The sequence below is a fragment of the Alosa pseudoharengus genome, unplaced genomic scaffold, assembly GCF_046254945.1.
Source record: "Alosa pseudoharengus isolate Yale_2024_CS ecotype anadromous, Long Island Sound unplaced genomic scaffold, YU_APseudo_1.1 YU_APseudo_1.1_scf_7, whole genome shotgun sequence".
Classification (NCBI taxonomy): Eukaryota; Metazoa; Chordata; class Actinopteri; order Clupeiformes; family Clupeidae; genus Alosa; species Alosa pseudoharengus.
The window spans coordinates 31,573,934-31,600,433 of NW_027468859.1; the positions used below are offsets into that span (position 1 = coordinate 31,573,934).

Here is a 26,500-nt window from a genome sequence, read left to right on the forward strand (position 1 = left end):
TGGGTTGTGGGTGTGTTGTGGGTGTGTGTGAGTGCACGCACACTAGTGTGCACCATGACACAAATATGCAGCCCATTCATATTGACTGAGCTCCGTCAAACTACACTTCATCAATTCCATCCTGTCTCTGTGGAGTGAGGTCATTTACATTGGGACTCAATAAAGGGTGAGAGAGAGCAAGACGATTAGAGAGAGAGAGAGAGAAAGAGAGAGAGAGAGAGAGGGAGAGAGAGAGGGAGAGAAGGAGAGATAGAGGATGAAAGAGAGAGAGAGGCAGAAAGAAGCAGAAGGAAAGAGAGGCAGATGGAGTCCGTTCATTAAACACCTTAAACAGAAAGGGTGAGAAAAAGACAGGGTAAAAGAGAGTGAAGGAGAGAGCGAGAGAGGGAAAAATGAAGGAGAGAGGGAGAAAGGAAAAGAGAGGGAGAGAGGGAGAGAAAGAGGGGGAGAGAAAGAGAGAAAGGGAGGGAGGGAGGGAGGGAGAGAGGGAAAGCAGAGGAGCAGTGGAGCAGGTCTGGGCTGTCAGTAGAGCTCTCTGAGGGCTTTTAAAGCCTCTCTTCCCTGGAGCTCTGACTAGCGCGCCGCCGTCATTCTAATGGAACTGACCGGAAACCTGCAGCTCTCTCGCTCTCTCTCCATCTCTCCCTCCCTCCACATCTCGCTCTCACTTCATCTCTCTTTCTCCCTCTCCCTCTCTCTCTCTCTCCATGCACGCCAAAGACAGAAAAGTAAATATACACAGACACACACACTAACACAATACACCAGCACAAGTGCTGACAGTCACACACAGACCTGTAACCATGTGCACACACACACACACACACACTCACTCACACACAGACCTGTAACCATGTACACACACACACACACACGCACACGCACACACAGACCTGTAACCATGTGCACACACTTTCACACACACACACACTGGTGTCCCATTCTCGCCTGTGCTGCCAGCATTAGCCTGCGGTTAGAGTGAGATGAGGAATATATTACTTCTCCTTGACACACACATACAGTACATACACACACACACACACACACACACACACACACAACAAACCATTAAAAAGTCCACACACACAAACACACACACACACACACACCTTCCTGATGACAGTGTCTGCATCACCTTGCATGGAATACATTTACAGGAATACATTTCCACAAACCATCTCCCCCATCTCCCCCCACTGGCAGCTCACCTGTCGTCACGGCAACAGGCGAGGGGGTGAGCAGGCTGCATCCCATGGCCACACCATTGGGCAGGGCAGGGGTGCTCAGTGACGTGGGCATCAGGGGCAGGGGGATGCCCCCGTGGGGCATCAGAGGGGGTGCCAGGGTGGACCCCATGGGCAAGGCCACGAGGCCAGAGATGGAGGAGGGGGCAGCGGTGGGCATTAGGGACAGGTTGGGCATGGAACCCATCCCTGCAGACATGGCGGAGATGGCAGCGTTAGAGAGTTAGAGGGTTAGACATGGAGAATGAACACAGACACACACACACACACACACACACACACACACACACACACACACACACACTTAAGACACATACTTAAAGGTACACTACGTAAGATTTTCACCTGAATATAACCTTTATGAAGCAAATATTTTGATGATAAACAAACTTGAAATAGGGGAATCTTTCACCTAGCATAGCCATACAGGATAGCCGTAGCGAGTCGCTAACGAGAACCAGCCATGCAACTGTAAGAATAGTCCGGAAAGCCCGGAAAGAAAAGACATCTCGTGAGAATCTCTTTGTAGAGAGTTTTTGCCTGCTGTTAATCCTTTGCCTCCATAACAAAAGCATTTTCATTGTGTACAGGGCCAACAAGCCATGAGAACTAGGCTATTTACAACAGAAGAGTATAAATATATCGCAACTCTAGGGGGAGCTCTACAGTCGCTCTACAGACACTGCATAGTATACCTTTAAGACACAAACATACGCACAATGAGCATGCACACACTCAAGTCAAACAACACGGTTAAACAAAACTGCATAGGCCATCTTGAAAAATCCATTAGAATGGCAACAATATGAAGACCAAGACTAAGAAAGACATATGATAGCCACAAATCACTGAATAATTAGGGATTAGTCCTGAATGAATAACGTCTCACACCGAGTGGAGGGGGTTCATTACATGCAAGATGTCTCCAGACCAAATGGGTCAGTCTGGGTCAGTCTGCTCTTCTTCTCTCAGCAGATACAGGTGTGGCATAAGTAAGGTGGATGAGTCAGAGTGACCTCACAGCATTTTAATTCACTCAAACTCTCATCTCATGGCACAAGGACACAAGGTCAGATTACGGTCAGAAGCGGTCAGAAGCTGTGACGATGAAAAGAGCTGATTTCCTGGGTTAGAGGAGCACATGATTACACAGCAGGCTGTCTGGCTCTAACGGGTCTTAATTGCAGTGTTTGCCAACGGTATGAGAACCCCTCAATTACGGTTTCTACTTGTATTGAATCCTTTTTAGAGTCGACAGCGACACGTTTTTCCATTGGTCTTCATGTGTGAATACTCCACACCCCCAGGACTCAGAACGATAGGTGTTCGGACCTTCTGCTCTACCGCCCCCCCTCGTCTGTGGAATGCCCTTTCTGACACTCTGAGGGTTCCAAAGTCCACGGCCAGGGGACTTAAAACGGAAACTTCAAACCTATATTTTTAGTGGAAAATATGATTTTAAATAACCTGGCAAATTGCTGATTTAACCTTGATGGCTGCTGCCTTTTATGATGTGTTTTTGTTTTCTTTCACGGTTTTTAATGTCACTTTTATCCTGTAGCACTTTCATTTCTTGAGAAGTGTGTTATAACAAAAATGTATTATTATTATTATTATTGTTATTATTATTATATTATTTACTCCATTATCATCATTTGCCTCCTGTCCCAGCAGATTGTTTTATTCATCAATCGATAAAAAGCCTCTAAGAGTCTGGCACAGGGCTCATATTCCGCTCTCCATCTTTGGAGAGGCGCTGATTGCGCAGAGGCGTGGCTTACCAAAGCGGGCTGATGAGGTCATAATGGAAGGGCTGGGCGTCTGTTTCATGATGTCGGGCAGCGCGGGGGGCAGGGCCTGACCCTGCAGCTGCAACTTGATCAGCTTCATGGCGATGGAGAACTCCAACCGGTCCATCCGCCCATCGTTGGTCAGGTCCGCCAAAGACCTGGCGGAGGAAGGAGAGGAGATGAGATGAGAGGACAGGAGAGGAGAGGAGAGAGGAGAGAAGAGTAGAGGAGAGGGGAGAGGAGTGGAGTGGAGTGGAGATGAGAGGAGAGGAGAGGAGAGGAGAGAGAAGAGGAGAAGACAGGAGAGAGGAGAGGAGAGTGGAGAGGAGAGGAGACGAGAGTAAAGGAGAGAGGAGAGGAGTGGAGAGGAGATGAGATGAGAGGAGAGGAGAGGAGAGGAGAGAGGAGGAGAGAGGAGGAGAGAGGAGATGAGAGGCAAGGAGTTAATTGGAGAGAATAGTAAAACGATAAGAGACAGAGGCCAGATGTACGTACATTTGCGAACGTAACGTTATCAGCGCCATAGACAAACTGCAGACTGCGAACGCTGACAGACCCAAGTTTCCGTCGTATTTATCAATCGTTCAATCCTTGGTGTAAACTGCGCCTTTCTCTGCCTCTCTCCGCCCATAAACGCAATTTACGAACGTCCACAACTGAATGGCAGAGCCTACAAGCGCAGTTGAATGAAGTTAACTGATGACAACATTAAAAAGAATCAAACGTTTAGCGATCATGAAATAATACCATAGATGATAAGATGTCAACGAGCAGGGAGATAATGAAGATCAGTAGTTCTACTCAAACTACTTGTGAACGTAGGCTATGGAAGATTGGTCAAATAGAATGAGAAGATTGGCAGAATAGACGTGCGCTTTCAGGAGCAGTCTTTTTACATACCGCGGAATACATAATTAGGCGCTCTTTACTCTTCCCTCCCATCTTTTTACGCTAAACTCCCACTTTCCCCTGGATCCTCCCATGAATGCATATGCATGACATGACAATCGCAATCTGCCACTTTCAGCTCCCGCGACAGGCAGTTTGCGCTTTTACATCATTGCAGCCTGTTTGTACATACCTCGCAATGATTTTACACGCACGTTGCGAAACAAATACGCTTGAAGTGGGCGCAAAAGCGTTAGTACATCTGGCCCAGAGAGAAAGCGAGGGAGAGGTGAGGCAATTAGAAAACAGACAAAATAAAGTAAAAAGTCAAAGAAAAGTAAAAAGTAATTCAGTTATTGAACTGAGCAGATGGTTTTATCAACCGATCTTCAATTGAATTCAGCTCAATCTGCTGCAGTCAGTGAGGTCTGCCTAACCTTCAGCTGTAGCTGACGCAAGTGCAATGAGCAACTTTCATCAACCTGATAAGATGTTACATAAGCAAAGGAAATGGAATGTTCTCACTCATCCCATGGAGTAGGCTTTAAAGGCTATACTTCCAACTTGTGAGAGGTGGCTCTTGAATGAGGCTTCTTTAACCCAGTTATACTATCTATATTCATAGCATTAGAAAAAAACACCTCAAAGATTCTCCCTTCTGTCAGGATTCTACATTCTACTAAGAATACTTTGTTAAGAGAAACTAAAGGACTCCGCACATAGGTGCCCACGTGAGTGTGGCACACTCCACTATCGACGTTTGATTACATTAGATTCCATTATACAACAATTGGGTTCTATAGAACTATTTATTTATGGTAGTCTGAGCGCGATCCTGGATCCAGATCCGGCCGCCTTGTTTTCTCGATCGATTCGCTCGACGTGCACACATACAAATCTTTTTGCTCCTATTATATCACCTAGCCAGGAGCAAAAGTCACTCGTCACTCGTAGAAGCAGATTCGAGCACTTGTATCAATTGACTTGTAGTCGTGCAAGAAGATCAAAGCGATCTGTAGAATTTTATTAATGAGAAATTATTTCACAGATGCACAACTTCGGATGCATTAGTTCACATTTGGGTTTACAAATGCACGAATGTTGTGCATGTTCTCAGATTATGAAACACGGATGTGCAAATGTGTTTCGCACCAACTGCGCTGCAACGTTTGGAGCAAAAGTGTCGAGTGCATGACTCTTGAAAGTTGTAACTCACAGGATAGGATTTGTGTACCTGTAAAAAGGATTTGTGAACCCGTAGCCCCTATTTTGTGTTAACAAGAAAAATATGTACAACTTCAACTTTACTGTTACACATACGACTTTAGTGTGCACATGCAAAATCTGCAGTTAATGGTGCTCGCCACTTTTGCACCCAATATACCTTCATACATATCAGGAGAGCAATTATCCTCCTACAGCTTGGATGTGAGCGTCAGGGTGAATGAGTGGATGATGAAATAATTACAGCTCACACTAGTTAAACAGGTAGAGGGATTGAACTACAACAGAAAGCAATATTGAATAGGAGATAAAGTGCAGTATCTCTCCCAGAAATGAGCAACCATCTGGCACACAGCCAGGAGGACATCCAGCACCATCTGTTGAGGTAGAGCCAGCTCTTTATCACATAGGAGAGACAGCAAGAAGAGCCATCTCTTTATCATACATACTGTATGCTGCCTTTTCACACCCTCATTCCACCTTTATTAAAAAAAAAGGCATGCTACACACACACACACACACACACCGATAAGAGAGAGAGAGAAAGAAAGAAAGAAAGAGAGAGAGAGAGAGAGAGAGACACTGGGCAAAGTGATAGAGTGAGTTTAGGTGAAAGCAGCAATTGAAAGAAACCGGTAGCTATAGGAACCGAGTCAGAATCTGAAGGACAGCAAGTCACAGGGGAGAGAGACAGAGAGAACGCTATCTGCCAACAGATGTAACACTAGTCATTAAAGTTAAAAGTTGCTTGCATCTACTGAGTTTAATAATGTGATGTTTGACTTTGTTCTTTCCTTACAGTATGTACTCTGTGGGGCGTGCACACCTCCAGGCTCTCTCTGTGAGTCCTTGAGCTTTTCTATCTGCCTTATATTCTTGTAGAATGGAGAGACAGAGACTTAGCCTAGTTGAGCAGAAAGCAGTTGATACGGGTACAATCATTACAGTGATTCTTCTTCTTCTTCTTCTTCTTCTTCGAGTCTTTATGTATGAATACTCCTTCAGCTAGCACCACATCTGGCTACGGGCTAGCCTCTCACCACAGAGGTCAGACTGATTGATTATGGCATTCATTCATCAATCAATAAAAGGCCATTGACATGACAAGATAAGTGTCCAATTCCCCCTGTCACTGTTCTGGCAAAAGGATGGACAGAGCCTGATTAGGCTGACCTCAGATCATAGCCTCAGTGACACAAAGCATGAGGGATGGGACGAGTCACTCAGTCAGCTGTGTATGTGTGGATCTCTCTGGGACAGGAGGAGCTTTAAGCCTGAGTGTGTGAGTGTGTGTGTGTGTGTGTGTGTGTGTGTGTGTGTGTGTGTGTGTGTGTGTGTGTGTGTGTGTGTGTGTTCTATGTGAGATATGAGACAGCAGAAACTGTATCGCCTAGGCTGTGCAAGAGGGAGTCAGTGTGACTGTTCCAAATCCTTAATTGCCCCCCACACACACACACACACCACCACCACCATGCCCGATTGCCCTTCCCCTGAGATTAGCTCTGGGATTGCGGGAGAGTACAAAGGGCAGCCGTGGCCCACTGGTTAGCACCTAACCCTTCACTGCTCCCCGAGCGCCGCCGTTGTAGCAGGCAGCTCACTGTGCCGGGATTAGTGTGTGCTTCACCTCACTGTGTGTTCACTGTGTGCTGTTTGTGTTTCACTAATTCACCGATTGGGTTAAATGCAGAGACCAAATTTCCCTCATGGGATCAAAAAAGTATATATACTATACTTATACTATACCCTCTCATGCAAAATCATCAACTCAAGGACCTCCAGGGCATGAGCACAATGTCGTAGCTATATTTTCCCCTTGAGGATCAATAAAGTATCTATCTATCTATCTATCTATCTATCTAGCTCATATACATATGGTGTGTGGAGGGTCATCTGTGTCCACTATATATAAGGTTACATGGCATATATTTATTGTCTTTTTGGCATATGCTGAACTGAACATCTGGAACAGGGGTTTGGCCGTCCATGGATGTAAGCAGTGAAGAGTTTTTTGTTTGTTTTCTTTTTACATTTTTCTTGTTGAATTCCATATCCAAGGCCAGTTTCCAAAGTCTGTGCTCTGCATATCAATGTTCATCAATTAATATGTCTTTTGGAGTAGACTAGGTCTGTGATCAGTAGTTTCGTGGATACAGCTGCTCTCAGGTCAGTTTACTCACCAGATCTCTGCCAGCACTGAAGCAGGAAGGCCTGACTGTATGAAAAACCGCCGTGCCTGCTCTCCTGGGAGAGAGAGAAGAGAGAGAAAGAGAGAGAGAAAGAGAGAGAGTGAGTGAAAGAGAAGGAGAGAGAGAGAGAGAGAAAGAGAGATATTATTTTCTCAGACAATGCGCAATCAAGCACAAAACCACATCATCACAACAATGTTACGACAGCCTCTACCAGGCCCATTGCACACCTTATTCTGCTTCCTCTCTCCCCTCCCTCCTTCTTTGTCACACACACACACACACACACACACACACACACACAGTGTCTCAGCAGTGCAAATAGACAGTGTGAAAGTCAACAGAAAGCAGACAGACGCTGTTGTTTAATGTCTGTCATTGCTGCTCTCCACCATAACACCAGGCACCCAAATGTCACATTATGCCAGAAAACATTCCTCTCTCTATTCTACTATTCTAGTCCTCTGTCTGTCTGTCTGTCTGTCTATTTATTTATTTATTTATTTATCTATTTATCTATCTATCTATCTATCTATCTATCTATCTATCTATCTATCTGCTCATTCAGCAGACACATTCTATCCAAAGCAACATAGCACATATAGCACAGCACACACTACCAGTACAGTATGTTTTCATGGGTATGTATGCTCCCTGGTGGGGGTCAAGCTTTAACAGCTGAGCTACAGAATGGCTAGAGAGAGAACATTGGGAGTAGAGTAGCAGAGGTGCGTTCAAATTTGGCAAACAGTGGTGAACGATTGTGGTGAACATGTTTTCTATGAACAGTTAAATTTGAAAGATTTGGTAGAAGGGGGTCACTTGCGCTTCAGCCTGGTTGGTGCTCGCGGAACAGGACGTAGAAGTCAAGAAGGGAGATGCAAGGTCTAACAGGAGCCAAGGAGCAGGACCGGAGCACTCAATGCTTTAACGTTTTTTTATTAGTGCAAACTGACTAACGTTTCGACGCCCATGCGTCTTCTTCAGAGTCAAACAGTCAATGGCAATGATGTACAGTTTTTAAAAGAGTCAGATACTAACATCTTCCTAGGCATTGGTTACTGGCCTAGGTGGGTGTGGTACATCAATTAACCAGTCCTGTGTAAGCACTCAGATGTAGACAGAAAAGGAAAAAAAAAAACAATCACCAAAAAGAAAACAAAAAAGGAAAGTACATATATCTATATATATATATATATACACATTCAACACCTTCAAAGAAGAAGTACATATAGAAGTATAGATAATAAATGTACATACAGACTCAACATTTATACAGGTACCTCAAAGTGTGGATTATAAAAAACAAGAGAGGCCAAGTTCTTCATTAAGACCATTAGGTTCTACTGTGTTTAGAGTGAAAATCCAGAAAGCCTCTCTTTGTAGTAGGGACCTCACTATGTCCCCTTCTACGTGACTTCTACGTCCTGTTCCGCGAGCACCAACCAGGCTGAAGCGCAAGTGACCCCCTTCTACTGTTCTGCCTCTGGAGAGTTTTCAGGACAACCTCCTTCACGTTGCAGCTCGCCTCATAATGGCTACATTTGCATCCATAAATGCCACTACTGAAAAGAAATCAGAGACTCTATCGTACACAGATGAACAAGGTGCAAACATCATACTTTCGCACTCACTGTTTAAAGAAATGCTACAACCTCCAGAGCCATGCATTGTCTCCCTCAGCAAAGACTTAGAGGATTTAAAAAAGAGAGACATAAGGCTCCTCTGGCATTCGATCACCCTGTCTGAGTATTGGAGAGTGAAGCGAATTCCCCGCGGACTTCGTTTACAGAAGACACCGTCCTTTGGTCTCGATGACCCAGACTTCATGCGCAAATTGGAGCAAGTACTGAATAAATGTTCCTTGGATTTGATGTTGTTAATCATAGAGAAGACTACATCGGAGAAAGAAAAGACAAACACGAAATGCAACAAGTTGAGACGCGCATCAAGACGCAAGTCGATACAGAGACCTTCGACGCAATCACCAACAAGATCGCCATCTCTCTCAAATCCTTCCAAAATGATCTACAAAACTACAAGTTGAAGAAGTACGAGCGAGACACCAAGGATTATGCAGAAGGATCAGTCTATCACTGGGCAGATGAGCAAAGACGACTTCGAAAACCCCGCTCTGCGCGTCAACCTAACACCAGAAACCGGCTCTCCACCTCCGCCAGCGAATGGGATTCTCCGCAAACCAGTGACGCCGAGAGCCAACATGGTACTAGGAATTTTATTCCCAACGCCAAGCCTCCCCGTCTAAACGGACAAGGAGGGGTTCGAGAGGTTCGAGGAGGCAGAGGACGCAGAGCGTATCCAGCCGAACCAACGCGCCGCTCCCCACGCAACCCGAACAGACTGTGATTAACATCTCGGGATTCGACCTCAGTGGGGTAGAGACCGAAGTGCTAAGCAAAGGTTTATCTTTCTGCCCCACCAACAATGTTAACCCATTCAAACTCAAGGTAGACACTTTCAAATTCTTCCGATCACTCCAACTTAAGCATTTTTTCTCCCCCAAACCTAGTGCACCTAGGCCCACTGGTAATTCTGTGCAGGTAATCTCCACTGTTGATAGCACAGAGCCACCCATGAGAGAGAATACACCTTTCAGAAAGAAATCCACTTTTGTTCCCTATTCTAATCTGAACCCTTCTATTACCACATACAGAAATTTGGTGGAAAAGGATTTTACCAAGTTATGCAAAGAAGCGCGCCAAAAGAGAATGAATGTCAAATTCCGAAATAAAGAGTTTGAATGAACTAGAAAAGAGAACAGATATTCTTATTCGCCCTGCTGATAAAGGGGGTTCCATTGTTGTAATGAGTACTGACAATTACAACTTGAGTATCATGTCCCAACTCAATGACAAAGATTGTTACACTCCGTTAACCCGCAATCCCCTAGAACACCATAAAACGGAGATTGATCAGCTATTGGAGAAGGCATTACAAAGGGATTGGATTACTGAAAAAGAAAAATACTTTTTGACTGTGAAACATCCTGTATGTCCCGTGTTCTATGGACTTCCCAAGATACATACACTGTATGAAAAGTGTGATTTCCGTCAGTATGCGGCACTGTAGATTGTCGTGGAAGTTCAGTTTAATGGCTGTTCGCGGCAGTTTGCAGGCAATGCCGAAAACTGCCATGAATTGTCAGAAATTGACGTGGGCCTTGCTTGGCAGTCGTCCGCCCACGACCCCCCTCCTCCTAATTCTAGGGGAGGCTTTAACATGTAAATGAAAATGCTGTGAGCTATACAAATGCAAATCAGGGTAGCAGGGAGAGTGAACTGTGCATGCTGGCATGACTATGGCCTTTGGTCTTGCTTAAACAACTCCCAGTAATACGCTCAACAGGCAGAAATGATGCTGGGTATGACATGTCTGTTCCCTGCAAGCTCCAATAATGTAACCTGACTTAAAACAGTCGATAGAGTTTAGATTCAGATTTTCCCTTCACACCAACTCAATGAGAATTTCAGAGGCAAATATATAAATGATTGTCTTTATCACTATCTTCATTCAACAAAAATATATGCAAAATTGCATATATTTTTGTTGAATAAAAATATATACCTATATAAGTGACCCTGCTGTGGCGTATAGACTGAGAATGTTTTGGACTGTGTAAATAGTCTACCAGGGAAATAGCCAATGTTTTGGACTGTGTAAATAGTCTACTACCAGGGAAATAGATTGGCTGTTTCCCTGGTAGTAGACTATTTACACAGTCCAAAACATTCTCAGTCTATACGCCACAGCAGGGTCACTTCAATAAGTCCAACCGTTACGCCCCCACGCCAGCAGGGGATACACTTCCTCTAGTGAGCAGTGGTTGCACTGTGGTCGCGCTTCCACCAGAACAGCTGATAGGATAAACAACAGTCAGTGTGCGGCGGCCGCGATCGTCTGCGCTCATTCCTTCTAGAAGAGGGGACCTTTAAACGAGCACTTCCCTTTTTGCTTGGAAGAATTGCAGAGCATTGGATCTAGTGCCAGATGAGTGGTTACTTGTCTCGCCAGGAGAATGGACATCTGCTTTCGGGAAATCAGAGCCAGCCGTAGCCTACCAGGGTTCACTCGGAGACACATAGGCGCTACCGGAGCAATGGTAAGATTTAAAGAATACTATGCTTTCATTCTGCTGTAGGCTATAAGGAAATAGATTGGCTACGTTGATAGATACCGATCTTAACTGTACATTTTGTTTTCACAGACTAACTTTGCCTCCTAATGGGGTCGTGACTTCCTCTTTGCTCGGAGCTGTCTGCAAGTCATTCAAGCAATTAGGTAAACTCTAGGTTGCTGTCCATAGAGGACCGGTTGGCTGCTCTGGAGTCGAAAAACTGTGCGAGAGAGACAAACTTTAAGAAGAGAAGACTGGTGCACAATCCCAAGCTTGCGGTAAGAATATGTTCGATGACTGCTAGCTAAGCTAAAAGTACCCTAGCCTAAAACCAAAGCTAAGAGTAGCCTAGTAGCCTTGCAAAAGAACAAGTGAGCAGAACCAGCTTTATTAAAGTGTATTTTTTTGTGTCGTCATTTACAGGAAGCAGTACGCTGTCTTCACAACTCGGAGACAAATTGCAGGCGCTACGAACCGGAGCAAGGGTAAGATTTAAAGAATATGCTTTCATTCTGCGGTATAAGGAAATAGATACGTATAGATACCATAGGATAGATACCGATCATAACTGTACATTTTGTTTTCACAGACTAATCTCGCCTCATAATGAGGCGGTGGCCTCCTATTTGCTCGGAGCAATATCTGCAAGTCCAGATTTACACGATGTTGAAAGACGACATTGTGTGTAAGTGACTTTTTTTTTGTACTGTTTCTCCTTCCTTGTTTAATGTTACTGTGACTTGCGTTTGATTTTTATTCATACCACTCTCATTTAATTGTTTTCCAGCCGCCTGTAAGACATATTACGAGACGGTACGCAGGAGTTTTAGGTATACCCAGCCAGAAAACTCATTGCGGGCGGAAGCTGCGAAGAGTTCAGCTCGGAGTCGAGCGAGAAGAAAGAGGGTAAGACTTTATTTGGTGCATTGATAGTGTTGTGTCCATACGCAGTGCATCATCGCACAGTACTGATTCATTGTTTTTTTTACAGCTGCTGGAATCGAGACAGAGTGTGCTAGCATATGACTAGGTGGAACTGTCTGACGAAGAAGATGGCGTTGTTGGTGGGGTCTCTGGATGGATTGTACGGTCGCCGTCATTTCGTAGGCTGGAGCTCTCTGAACTCTGTGCGAAGCTGCAGTCCCGGTAAGAGGCGACTCCGAAGTACAGAGCCACGCACAATAGGCGTCTGCACAACGGACCTGCCTCGGAAAGAACAGCGCCATGTTACCGACAACCCAGAGGAGGCAAACGGACAGTTCACTGAGTTGTAGTTTTTGGATCATCCTCCACCCATGTGTGGGCAGATCCTCGCTTTGTATATAGTTGTGTTTGTTTTAATAAAGCTCTTTCTTTGCATAAACATGTTCCTGGCAAATGTTCATTTCCTCTATAAATTCATTCATGTCCTTGATGGTAGCCTACATAGGATAACAATGACATACAGCTTAATATGAATAAATAAATTAATATATATTTATATATATATATACACATTTATTATGAGGCAGGGTGACGAATAGTGACAGATCTGACAACCAATCACGAGTGATTTTACTTGTTTGAACGTTGTGGTTTCATCCAATACTGAGTAAGGAAATTCAAGCCTGGCCTGGCCAGGTGTGGTTTTGCTGCCAATCAGGAGTGATTTTACTTGTTTGAAAGTTGTGGTTTCATCCAATACTGAGTAAGGATATTCAAGCCAGACCTGGCCAGCCGCGGTTTCGCTGCATTCATATGCTAATTAGGGCCATTAGCACTAGTGATGGGACAACCGACTCTTATACGCAAGTCGGTTCAACCGGACGGTCGTTGGTTGGCCTACCGAGTTAATACATTCGGTCACCGGTTCGCGCGACGGGGGGGTTATATCGCGCGTTACCTCCCCCGCCATATCGCTCCAAGACATGTAGCCTCAAGCTGCAAATGTCATGCTCTCCATGTCTCTGAAATTAGCTGACATACACACTTATATTGACCTACACTAGACTCAAGCACTGCCCATGCCTACATTCGGTCTTGTTCAGTAGTCAGCTGTGCGTGCGGTCTCCTCGTGAGCCTACCAATAGCCTATTCACTTCTAACATTTAACTTAACTACCAAGATAACATAGCCTATGTCATATAATATTTCCCCCCTTTGTAATTTAGGATATGAATTTCAATTAACAATTCCAAGATGCACGAAACATAAAAGCTTTTGGGATCAATAACTCAACTTACCAAGAACCTACACCCTTCTGATTACTCATGCATTAGCACGGTTACGGTCTCTAACCTGTTGTAGGCATAGACAGTAAAAGTAGGCTACAGTCCTCGTGACAGCTTACCTACCAACAAACATCTCATTTAACATAACTACCAAGATAACATGACGTGTATTTGTATTTTATATCCATCGGTAATGTAGCCTATGAACCTCTATGTAGGCTACATAATCACCTAAGATGCACGAGAAATAAATAGGTTTCTGCGATCGGTTGATAACTCAAAATTGCGATAACACCCGTTTGATTATAGACTCATACCCTCGGTTACGGTCTCCTTCAGTGGCGCGCGGTCACTTCGTGAACCTAGGCCCATGAAGCCAGCAACATTCACCTCTCTAACATTTAACTTTCTAACTACAAAGATAACATGACGTGTATTTGTAGGCTATGTGATGAACTTCCCCATCGATATATGAATGGCCATGAACACAAGCATCTACGATGCACTAAAAACAAGGCATGGTTAATAACTTGCCGCGAACCTAGACAACCGTTTTGATTACAGACTCATAGCCTCGGTTACGGTCTCGTTTCGTAGGCTAAAGGCTCTGGTATGGTCCCGCGTCAGCGTCACGCGCACGCGGCACTGGTGAGCGCGTGACGAGAATTGCGTCATTTTTACAGCATGCGTCGCGTCTTTTGAGTCGACCGGAAGTTGAGACCGTGCGTCACTTTGACGCGTAGACTGCGCATGTGTGAGACTGAACTGCTGTAAACACGCCCCTCCAGTAGGTGGAGCAGGTAGAGGAACAACGCTTAAAACGCAGCAAACCCAGACAGAAGAAGACGTGTTGGTTGGGACTTGGTTACCATAACAACGATGAATGCTGCAAACGACGAGAGACTGGCAGAGGAGGTGAGGAGATACCCTCATCTGTACGACCCCGACAAGGACACTTTCCGGTGTCAGAACTCCTGGAGAGAAATAGCACAGATGCTAGGGAAGGATGAACAGGCATGTCGCCAGCGATGGAAAGTTTTGCGCGACAAGTTTGTCAAAGCAAAAAAGAAGGCCAAGGGAAGGAGTGGTGCTGCTGGTGACAGTGTCAGCAGAGCCCCTGTCCTTGCGCAGCTTGGCTGGTTATCCAGTTGCGTGAAACACCGCGACACGGAGTCAAACGTGCCACCTTTGGTAAGCGAATTCTTAAAACTGTGGCTGTTTATTTCTTTGTTTACATGGCTCTGTCTGATTATGTTGGAATACAACAAATCGTCAGTTATTAAGATATTTTGTCTCATGCTTTTTTGTATTTTATTTTTAGAACGACAGTGTCACCCTGGACACCAGCACGCTCGACACCACGCTCGACACCACACTCGAGACCACACTCGACCCCGGTCTGTCGATTGCAATCTCCATCCCTCCCTCTCCTGGTGCCGATGTAGAGCCAGTGTCGAGTCCACTGACACAGTCCACTGACACAGATTCGCCGGCTCCTGCTTCTTCATCCCCATGTCAGCCTGCAGCCACAGCCACAACAGCGCACAGAAAGAAACGCAGGCGGGAACCACCGATGTCGGCAGTGCAAGTGGCGTTAACCAAGCGTCTCGAGAGGATCGATGCCAGCATGTTGAATGAGGAGAGGTCATTCACAGACGACATTGGCAAGACGCTGTCGAGGATGCCACTGGTGACAAGGGGACAGTGCAAGATAGAGATGATGCTGTTGGTCCAAAAGTGGTTCGAGCGGTGCCAGCTGGAGCCAGAAGAACAGACCTAGCATAGCCTAGGCCTATCATCCTTGGACTTTTATATTGTTTATACATCCTTAGACGTTTATATTGTAAAGCATTTTTATTATGGCACTGTTCACATTTATTTTATTAAAAGCATGTTTATATTTCACATCCGTTGTCATGTGTTGGTCCGTGTGAAAGAACAAATAAGCTAGGCGCCTGTTTATAAAGAACATAGGCCTGTGGGATAATTATAAAAGGATAGGTGAATTCCCACCTGTTCCAGAAAGCATCATCGTATATAATGCCTGGCCCTAAACTAAAACATCGAAAGTACCCATTTACACGTTGTTGATCGAGGTGCATTCTTGCCTGGCCCGGACATAATGTGTTATCATAATAATAAAGGGAATGTAGCTCAGACTACCTCCGGCTGCAGGTGCAGTCATTATCACCTATTCCTGAACAACGCTGAACTAAAACATCGAAAGTACCCATTTACACTTTGTTGATCGAGGTGCATTCTTGCCTGGCCCGGACATAATGTGTTATCATAATAATAAAGGGAATGTAGCTCAGACTACCTCCGGCTGCAGGTGCAGTCATTATCACCTATTCCTGAACAACGCTGAACTAAAACATCGAAAGTACCCATTTACACTTTGTTGATCGAGGTGCATTCTTGCCTGGCCCGGACATAATGCGTTATCATAATAATAAAGGGAATGTAGCTCAGACTACCTCCGGCTGCAGTTGCAGTCATTATCACCTATTCCTGAACAACGCTGAACTAAAACATCGAAAGTACCCATTTACACTTTGTTGATCGAGGTGCATTCTTGCCTGGCCCGGACATAATGCGTTATCATAATATGACATATAATGAACATGTTCGGAAGACAAAGAGTTGCTTCTACACTTTTATTGACACGTCATATTTACAGGTTTTTGCTTCATAGGCCAACTTTTTGGAGTGGCAGGTGTGAAGGCAATATAGGCTACAATCAATTGAGGAGACCTCTGCGCACAACTCTATCTTGCCATGGCACTGCACCTTGCTGTGTTTGGAAAAATGACATTGTCATTGACATTGTCTCGCACCAACATTGCTGCTCGAGCTGCCCTCGCGGTACCGAGTCGCCGTGCCTCTAGGAGGCAGTTGTCACCAGTAACAACTTGTCGCCACTCTCCCAGCTGCACCTGTCCATCAGGTCGCTCAGTGTCAGCGTAGTTGGGTGGGTTGTACCGACGACCGTTTGCAACATCCGTACGTGTAAGGAAATTGTGTAAAGCAACACACGCCTTAACAATGTGAGTGGCATTGTTTACACTGCAGTCAATGGGCTTGCCCAGTATCCTCCATCGTGAGGCCATGATTCCAAATACGTTTTCAATGATCCGGCGAGCCCGTGAGTGGTGATAGTTGTACACACTCTGATCTGCTCGAAGGTTATGGCCTACATAACATAAAAAAAGCATTAGTGTTAAAAACCCATAGACTTTTCAGCATCCAGTTGAATATACAAATCATGAAGCAGCTGTAATGCACTTACCAGAGTATGGTCGCATCAAATTCAGATGCAGCGGAAAAGCAGCATCCGCCACAAACATGTAGGGGCTTGGAGTGTCTGTGCCAGGCAGTTTGGCTGGAGGTGGTAGACCCAAAGTGCCCTCGAGGATCCTTGCTCCATACTCACTTTCTTTGAAGACACCACCATCGCTTTCCCGACCATATGAACCAACATCCACCATTGTAAAGCGATAATGAGCATCGCATGTAGCCATCAGAACAATTGAATGAGTCCCCTTGTAATTAAAATAATCACTGCTGGCGTTTGGTGGGGCTTTAATCTGGACATGTTTGCCATCGATGGCACCTACACACAGAGGGAAGTTCCAAATTCGCCAGAAATCCTCCGCGATGTTAGCCCATTGTGCTTCAGATGGAAATGGCACGAACTCCGGCTGGAGACCTTTCCATAAGGCCTGACACACCTCGGGAATCAGCTTCGCCACTGTACGTGTTCCCAGCATGTAGTCAGCTGCAACTGCTTTCTGGGACGTTCCCGTACTCAGGTAGCGCAAAGTGACTGCAAGTCTCTCAGCTACACCAACAGGTGTGCTGTGAGTATTCTGGTGGATGATAAATGGAGAGATGCGACGAACCAGCTCATCAAACTTTTCAGCAGACATGCGAAAGTATTCGTGGTGCTTCTCCTCATCTAACAGCCGCATCTTTTGCACAAGTGTTGAACATTCCTTCCCTGGCTCGTCCTTCGTTCAGTGGTCGCACATCCCACCTTCTTCTCTTCTTCATGCGTTGCTCTTCTTCCAACAACAGCAACATGCAACACAGCTCCTCTTCTTCTTCTTCATAGGTCGACATGTTGACAGTACCACTGCACACCTGCTAAAATGTGAACTGTCTTCCTGCTTTTAACTTCTTCTTTGGTGGGAGTGTCCTACTTTCAGGCTCAACGTACCGCCCCCCATTGGTGGGGCAGAGTAGCACAGTTCATTCGTAGTGCGCATGCGCTAATCTTGATCGGCTAACGCGCATTCAAGAGATCAAAAACTGGAGTATGCTTCGTGTAAGCGTCAAAAATGACGCACGTCTTGGACACGCGCAAATGTGACGCAGGACCATACCAGAGCCTTAAGTAGCCTGATGCGCGCGGTCTCTTCGTGACAAACGAAGCCAGCAACATTTAACTTTATAACTAGGCTACCCAGGTAGCCTATTTGAAGCTTATGTAGGCTACTTCCCCATCAATAATGTGTAAATTGAACACAATCATCTACGATACTAGAATAAGGCTTAGTTAATAACTAACTTGTCGAGAACCTAGACCGTTTGATAACATTAGACTCACCCTCGACTACGGTCTTGTTCAGCCTGGCACGGTCTTCGTGAGGCTAAGCAACATTCACTTCTCTAACATTTAACTTTATAACTTTAAGATAATGTGTAGGCTAATATGAGATGTAGGCCTACTTCCCCATCGATAATGTGTGAATTGCCATGAATAAATAATCTAGGCTACGATGCACTAACTAGGCTGGTATGAATCAAACTTGCCGAGAACCAAGACAAGATAAAGGGTACAGCGGTTGTTGCACGGTTACATTCGGTCTCATTCTGTCTCCTCGTGACAGCCTGCAGCCTAGTCATTCACTTCTAAGCATTTATTTAACATGACTACTAAGATAACATTAGGCCTATGTGTATTTGTAGGTATGTGATATAATACTTTCCCATCGATAAAATGTCCATGAACATAAGCATCTAGTTTGCACTAGAAAGGCTTATGTGATCGGTTGATTAACTTGCCGAGAACCTAGCGAACTGTTTGACTCGTGTGGCAGCCACGGTTACGAGGCCCGGAGAACCTAGCGAACTGTTTGACTCGTTTGACAGCCAGGGTTATGAGGCCCAGAGCCATACAGGCTCATCATAGTTTGACTGATTATACTACCACTCCAGTAGAGGCGCTAATACGCGATACGATGAAAGAGTAGCGACTAGAACACTCGAGCACAGCCAATCAAGCCAGTGTTGCTCTGTATGTGAAAATGAATGATGTTAGGAACACTGAGTCGGTTTTTGACGTTTGGCACTCGATTCTCCCGGCTCAGTGACACGAACCGGGTTATTTAACCGACACTTCGGTCAGTTCGTCAACACTAATTAGCACTCTGCAAGCTCTCCACATACGTCATTGTTCGGTTCCGACAATTTGTGGCACAAACAAACGGCGACAAGCGTTGCAAATTGTCGTCAACTACCGAAAATGAGGGAGATCTCCGGTTGTTTACGGGGACGAAAATCACACTTTTCATGCAGTGATAAATCCCTGATTGATCCACCACTCAGGCCCATTGTGTCTAGTATTGGCTGCTTAACTGAGCCTCTGTCACAGTATCTGGATGTTTTCTTGAAAAAATATGTATGTGAACTACCATCCTACTTTTGGTAGACATTTGCATTCGTTTGAATGCGACTATGATTTCATGCTGGTAACTTGTGACGTGCAAAGTTTATATACATGCATTCCTCATGAAGCAGGGACCGAGGCGCTACTACACTTCTTTTCAAGACGGGCCACTGACACAGCTCCTCCCAACGAATTCTTACTGACACTGTCCGAAGTTGTTGTAACAATGAATTATTTCCAATATGCGGGCTCTTATTACTTACAGAAGCATGGGGTCAGTATGGGTAGTTGCTTTGCACCGTCATACGCATGCCTAGTAATGGGTTTGTGGGAAGCTAAGTTCATTGACAATCCTGTGAACAACCTATTCCTCCCTAAAATCCCTCTTTGGAAGAGGTACATTGACGATGTATTCTTTATTTGGATGGGGACTTCTCTGGAATTAGATCAATTCATGGCCTATATTAACTCCACGACACCCTTTTTAAGGTTCACAGTAGAACATTCTACAGATAAGGTTAATTTCCTTGACTTGACCATCTACAAAAATTCCCAAAGAGGTCTAGAAACATCAATCTATCGCAAACCCCTCAGTAGAAATACCCTCCTCAGAGCAGATAGCCATCACCCCAAACAACTCATTAAAAACATTCCCATTGGCCAATTTTTACGACTCAGAAGGAATTGCAGCAGTGATGCCGAGTTTGAGCGCGGTGCAGCAGAAATGGCAGAGCGCTTTCGCAGTAGGGGCTATGCTGAAAGCGACATCTCCACAGCCTATGTACGAGCCAGATCGACGCAACGAGCACACCTCCTGGTTAAAACCAAACGCACCTCGAAGCAAAGACTCTGTTTCTCCACAGAATTTTCGCATATTGGTGGAGAATTAAAACATGTCATAAAGAAACACTGGCACGTCTTGCAGAGCGATCCAGCCCTTAAAGACATATGCGCAGAACCGCCGCGTATTTCTTTTAAACGTCCTCGCTCCCTTAGAGACAGGTTGGTTCACACCACTATGAGCCCTCCACCAAAACCTACGTGGTTGCCGGCTCCTCCTCTGGGTTTTTACAGATGTGGACATTGTACTCATTGTTCGAACTCTTGTAACACGAAGCAATTTTCCCATCCCCAGTCAGGCAAAAAATACAATATCAACTCATTTATTAATTGCAACACCACCCATGTGATTTACATGTTGAAATGTCCTTGTGGCTTAGTCTATGTGGGCCAAACTAAACGCCCCCTGAAACTTCGCATTGCAGAACACAAAGCAGCTATCCGTAACCGCAATATGGACTATGCTATTGCGAGATACTACACGCAAGCGAATCATGGCTCCAATGCGTCCCTTAAATTTTGGGGGATTGAGAAAATCCTACCCTCCCAACGAGGAGGGGACATAGTGAGGTCCCTACTACAAAGAGGGGCTTTCTGGATTTTCACTCTAAACACAGTAGAACCTAATGGTCTTAATGAAGAACTTGGCCTCTCTTGTTTTTTATAATCCACACTTTGAGGTACCTGTATAAATGTTGAGTCTGTATGTACATTTATTATCTATACTTCTACATGTACTTCTTCTTTGAAGGTGTTGAATGTGTATATGTATATATATATATAGATATATGTACTTTCCTTTTTTGTTTTCTTTTTGGTGATTGTTTTTTTTTTTCCTTTTCTGTCTACATCTGAGTGCTTACACAGGACTGGTTAATTGATGTACCACACCCACCTAGGCCAGTAACCAATTCCTAGGAAGATGTTAGTATCTGACTCTTTAAAAACTGTACATCATTGCCATTGACTGTTTGACTCTGAAGAAGACGCATGGGCGTCGAAACGTTAGTCAGTTTGCACTAATAAAAAAACGTTAAAGCATTGAGTGCTCCGGTCCTGCTCCTTGGCTCCTGTTAGACCTTGGATCTCCCTTCTTGAAAGATTTGGTGTTAACATTTCAAATGTTTGGTGTAACATTTCCCTTGATTAGGATTATGTCCATTTTTAATTCAGATAAAGCACAGTGTATTGAAATGCACACAGACTTTAACCAAATGTCCATGACTGTGCTTAAAATAAGCCAATGAGCTGAATGTATACCCAGCTAGTGTTCTTACTAGTCACTGCTGTCATTGAAAAGAGTCTACTCATAGGGGGCAAATGACTCAGGTGCTAATACTAATATCAGGTGCCTCAGGTGTTAATACTACTGTCTCTAGGACCCTGTCTCATGGAGCTCAGTAGCCAGCATATCTGTCATCTGTGCCAACCCATATGAACTCATATTGGGTGTTGCTGTGGTACATAAACCTGCTTTATTGCTTCACAGGATTGAAGCCAACAACACAGCAATGTAGCAAAATCAACCATCGGTATTATCAGCTGCTAAGAAGCTACTTCTAGCCTCCACAACCTCCACTAAAATATACTCTAACTGCAAAGGCATGATAACCACTCTATGACTACAGACACATCACATAGCATCCCACAGGGGTACGGCAAAGGCTAGGAGTGATGTGGAGGGGAGAGTAAAGATTCCCAGGGAACTGCAAGATGTGTCATTCTTCTAGTAACTGCTTAGCCAGCGGGTTTGATTAGTGGGTGAACAACTTCCTTCCTAATGTCATCAACTCCCAAAAACCCTACAAATGTTCCTTCTTGAAGCAGTTTGAGAGCCCGGCTTTGTGACTTCAGTGCTGCACTTTGTCTCCAGAGGAAACTGGGTCTGACTGTCTCCAAATGTGAACATTCTCAGCCAGAAAAAAAGGATTTTTGATAAATACATAGTAAATAGCACAATAAAAAGAAGCGCCATGAAGACTCATTTAGACAACTATTCCACTCTGTTTCACATTAACACTCACATTTAGTCATTTGGCTGACCCCTTTATCCAAAGTGACTTACAAAAAGGGAAACTACCAAATGCAATGAGTTTTAAAATGCTAACGTTATATTTTGATTCTTCATATCGGAGGCAATAATATTCTCCGTTTGAACTAGGTAAATATGAGAAGAGCTGGTGAAACACATTGATTAGTTCCATTGCTCATCACTCTGAGGGGTAGGGGGAGACAGTGTGTGTGTGTGTGTGTGTGTGTGTGTGTGTGTGTGTGTGTGTGTGTGTGTGTGTGTGTGTGCGAGAGAGAGAGAGAGATTCTGTAGAGATAAAGGTGACTATCATTTAGCAGACGTTTTATTCAAAGCGACACAGGCTTGAGTCAACGAGTGTGTGTGTCTGTGTGTGTGTGTGTGTGTGTGTGTGTGTGTGTGTCTGTGTGTATGTCTGTGTGCTTGAGTGTGTACACAAACCTGATACATATCCGAGTGTAGGGGTGAGCGAGTCAAACTGGCGGTCATGTTTGCTCCTTTCCTCCGGCGTGATGGCCCAAATATTCACGCCACCTACAGCAGAGACAGACAGACACAGAGATAGAGAAAGAGAGTAAAAATAGATAGAGAGAGGGAGAATGAGAAAGACACAGCATGAAAGCTCTTTCCAACTGGGATTCATAAATTCAGAGGCAATCCAAGCACATAGCTCCCGGTCTAGTTTCGGCGTTGTGGTAAAAAGCCCATTTCCCTCTGAAACTAATGGCCCTAACATCCTATTACCCACAAGGCAGTGCGGGGAGGGCGCCAAGATATTCATCATGAATTAAATATGTTGACAGTGGGGGGAAGACTGCGGAAAAAAAATACAAATTCAATTAAAGAGTAAAGAACCCAGAAAATCTGGGGTACATAGAAAATATAATAATGCATCATTGGTTAATAGCCTGGAAAAAAAAAAGCTTTTTTGAGGATTCAAATCAGTGCACAATTGATGGATGATGAGAGCTAACAGAGTTCTCACAACAACTTCAGAGAAACGGACCATGAGCAGGATGCTGGCGATCATGGACAATGACCGCCACCCACTACACAGCACGCTCAATAAACAGAGGAGCATGTTCAGTGGCAGAGTTCTGTCACTGTCATGCTAAACAGATAGGTTGAGGAGGTCCTTTGTCCCCAGGGTCATCCAACTTTTTAGTGCCAGACAAAAGGGGAGGAGAGAAATGGACTTTTTAGCATGAGCCTGTCTCTCTGCGCCCCTACCATCATATCATCATATTGTAAATCATGTGCAATAATTTTTTACAAGTGATGGTTTTTACTGCTGATAATTTATTCAGGCTTTGGGATGTATTTTAAAATGTTATTAGGGAATTATTAGGGAAATGTGCAATATCATAGGGAAATGTGCAATATCAATATCTGAGGAGAAAGAGGGACCGTGCAATATAATTGAGAAATTTAAAATTATATTCACTGGTGTAAGAGGGCAACACAAGGAAATGTGTTCTCTTGCTCAGACTGAGGTAGCCTACTGATTCCTAAGTCTGCTGTGCTATTTTATTCCTGTTGTCTTTTATGTGGTATGTGGCGTTGAACTGGTGTGTGTTTTGTATGGTAAGCAGCTGTATGTAGCACTGTATGCCCAAGACAAATTTCCCTTCTGGGACAATAAAGTTAATCTAATCTGTTCACTTTTGTCTGCCGTCCACCTATATTAGCCGTTCTATACTATCTGGACTGTGGTCATAACATCTACACCTTATAACTTATTCCCTATTACATATTGCTCTTAACATATATTATTTTCCTTGTTTGTTAAGCAATTATATTGTGTTTACATTCTTGTCTTTTCATAGTTAATATGTAATAACAAGCAAAGTTATTGCACTGTTCAATCCCTTCACTGTTCACTTTTGCACTACCACCATTCCACACACTCTACCATAGCACCTTAACATGGTCATTGCATCCCATGGTAAGTCCATACCAGACCTTCACATGCTCTTTTATTTTTACATTTCTGTGAGTGATTTTTATGTATATGAGATACAGTACTGTCCAGAATTATTGGCACCTTTGGTAAAGTTGGTAAAGGTATAAAAAAATTATCTTTTGGTGATTTATTGTACTCTCACAATGAAAACAATGAGGGAAAATCCACCCTCGAAGGAAAACAAATTTATTCTGAGAAAAAGGGAAATGTCATAAAGAAATACATATTTTTAACAAAAACACGTTGCTCACAATTTTTGGCACGCTTTCCTATCTAGGAGAATATTATATATATATATATATATATATATATATATATATATATATATATTATATATTGGGTGCCAATAATTGTGAGTGACGTGGTTTTGTTAAAAATATTTATTTCTTTATGAGATTTCCCTTTTTCTCAAAATAAATTTCCTTCCCTTCAAGGTTGGATGTTTCCTCATTCTTTTTCATTGTGATATTACAATAAATCACCAACAGATTATTTTTTTATACTGTTTTAGTCACCTTCAGCAGAGGTGCCAATAATTCTGGAGCATATACTGTATATGTGTGTCTATCTATCTAAAAGCAGCAGCTTGATCGGCTATGGATGGATGATGACAGCTAAAAGCCACAGTCTGATTGGCTAGGGGGATGCAAATAAATGAAGGCTATTTTTAAGGCCTGTAGAGGTGACCAGAGAAACCTCAAGCAGCATTCTGCAAACTTATTTATCCTCCCAGGAACAGGAAATACCACTGCCCTCCCCTCATGGCCCTTCCTGTGACCAAATGCTAACCCAAACACGAGAGAGAGAGAGAGAGAGAGAGAGAGAGAGAGAGAGAAGAGAGAGAAGAGAGAAAGAGAATAAACTGGTCAGGCCATTGCACTCACACAGACACACAGACATACACACACACACATACACGTGTGAGAAAGAGAGAGAGATAAGAGATCTTTGTGGGTTATACATTAAACCACAACGGCCTCCAGAAAATCCTTCAGAGCCACATATAAATAACCGCAGTGACAAACATTCCACAGCAGCACAGTTCGTTCACACCCAGTGTCCTCTGCGGTCAGCTACTGAACACCGTGCCCAGAGCCCAACCACCAGGGCAAGAGCAGTGCAGTAGCAAGACTTACCCTTCGCTACAATCCCAACGTGGAACTTTACACGCTAACTACAAACACTTCACTAAATCCTCCACTTGGAATTTTAAGGTTCTATCTAACATTTTTGTCAAAACTTAGTTATTCACATATTCATATTCTGCGACATCTTATCTACATTTTGTGGGGTGTTTCTTCACGTAACTTGCATTTTTGGACTTTTTTGTATAAACAGACTTGTTCCACATATCATTGTAACTCAATGGAACTCAAAAACTTTGAAGCTCAATATCTCAGAACTTCTCAGACCGCAGATAAAACCTTCTAATTCTAAGGGGATGAAATGCCAGAGGAAGACTACACATGTGAGAAAAAGAAGCTGAACCCTAAAGTAGGCTTTTTTTTATATCCATTTCCTCTGCTGAGCCTGTGTTTTTGAAACAGAGTGTTCATTAATTCCCGGGAACAGCTCATTCTCTTGTATACAGGGCCTTAGGTAAGGAGCATCCTGCGGCTAACAGAACATGTGAGTGCTAACGCCTGTGGACATGCTAATTAGATTGCCCATAAAAGCCATGAACATGACCAATGCAGAAGCCTGAGGCGACAGAGCAGTCCGCCGGCCCCAGTCACATCATTCACACAGTGCTCACATCAGTGATGGAGAGGTGGGAAAGGGTGTACACTACAGCGTGCAGTGGCGTCTGGCTTATATGACAGAGGGAAGAAAGGGAAGGAGGGAAGCAGAGATGAAGGAGGGAGAGAAAGAAAAGGAGACGTTGCCAGATAATGTCTGTTCCTCAAGGAAACTGTTTGAGAGGATTCTTGATTTGTACTGGCAACCCGGTCTCAACATCAGAGAGAGGTGGAGAGAGAGGGGGGAGAGAGAAAGGTAGGATAAAGAAGGAAGAAAGACGGATCTGAAGAGAGACAGAAAGAGAGAGAGAGAGATGATGTGGTGTGTAAAGGATAGAGGGAAAATGTGGTAAGGACATGGAGAAAGGGGAGGATATGTAAACATGAGCCAGTGCTTCCGTTACACCTGGCCTGTGTTTCGTCCTGCGGTGTGTGTGTGTGTGTGTGTGTGTGTGTGTGTGGAGAGCGAGAGGAGGACTGAGAGAGAAGGGGGGGAGAGGGAGGGAGAGAGATAAAGGACAGAGTAAACCGTGTGTTTGTGTGTGTGTGTGTGTGTGTGAGAGAGAGAGAGAGAGAGG

The 26,500-nt window shown here is 44.2% G+C and overlaps 1 protein-coding gene and 1 long non-coding RNA gene across 6 annotated transcripts in view; one reads left to right on the forward strand and one right to left on the reverse strand.

Moving 5' to 3' along the window:
- The window catches only part of itsn2a (intersectin 2a), a 96,318-nt gene that overhangs the window by 43,368 nt on the left and 26,450 nt on the right, over window positions 1-26,500 (reverse strand). For all 4 annotated transcript variants that reach the window (XM_076271741.1, XM_076271742.1, XM_076271738.1 and 1 more), the window contains 4 exons: window positions 22,662-22,754; window positions 7,327-7,390; window positions 3,026-3,192; window positions 1,209-1,433 (listed from right to left, as the gene is read on the reverse strand). In XM_076271741.1, the coding sequence (XP_076127856.1) occupies window positions 1,209-1,433; window positions 3,026-3,192; window positions 7,327-7,390; window positions 22,662-22,754 (549 nt within the window). The remainder of the gene's footprint in view (window positions 1-1,208; window positions 1,434-3,025; window positions 3,193-7,326; window positions 7,391-22,661; window positions 22,755-26,500) is intronic.
- Window positions 11,220-12,837, forward strand: LOC143109629 (uncharacterized). Of its 2 annotated transcripts, none has more exons than XR_012983922.1 (6): window positions 11,220-11,455; window positions 11,619-11,748; window positions 11,894-11,955; window positions 12,060-12,155; window positions 12,258-12,376; window positions 12,462-12,837. It is a non-coding gene; the product is annotated as an uncharacterized LOC143109629 (long non-coding RNA). The 2 variants fall into 2 exon arrangements; XR_012983921.1 differs by having other exon boundaries at window positions 11,221-11,455; window positions 11,561-11,748.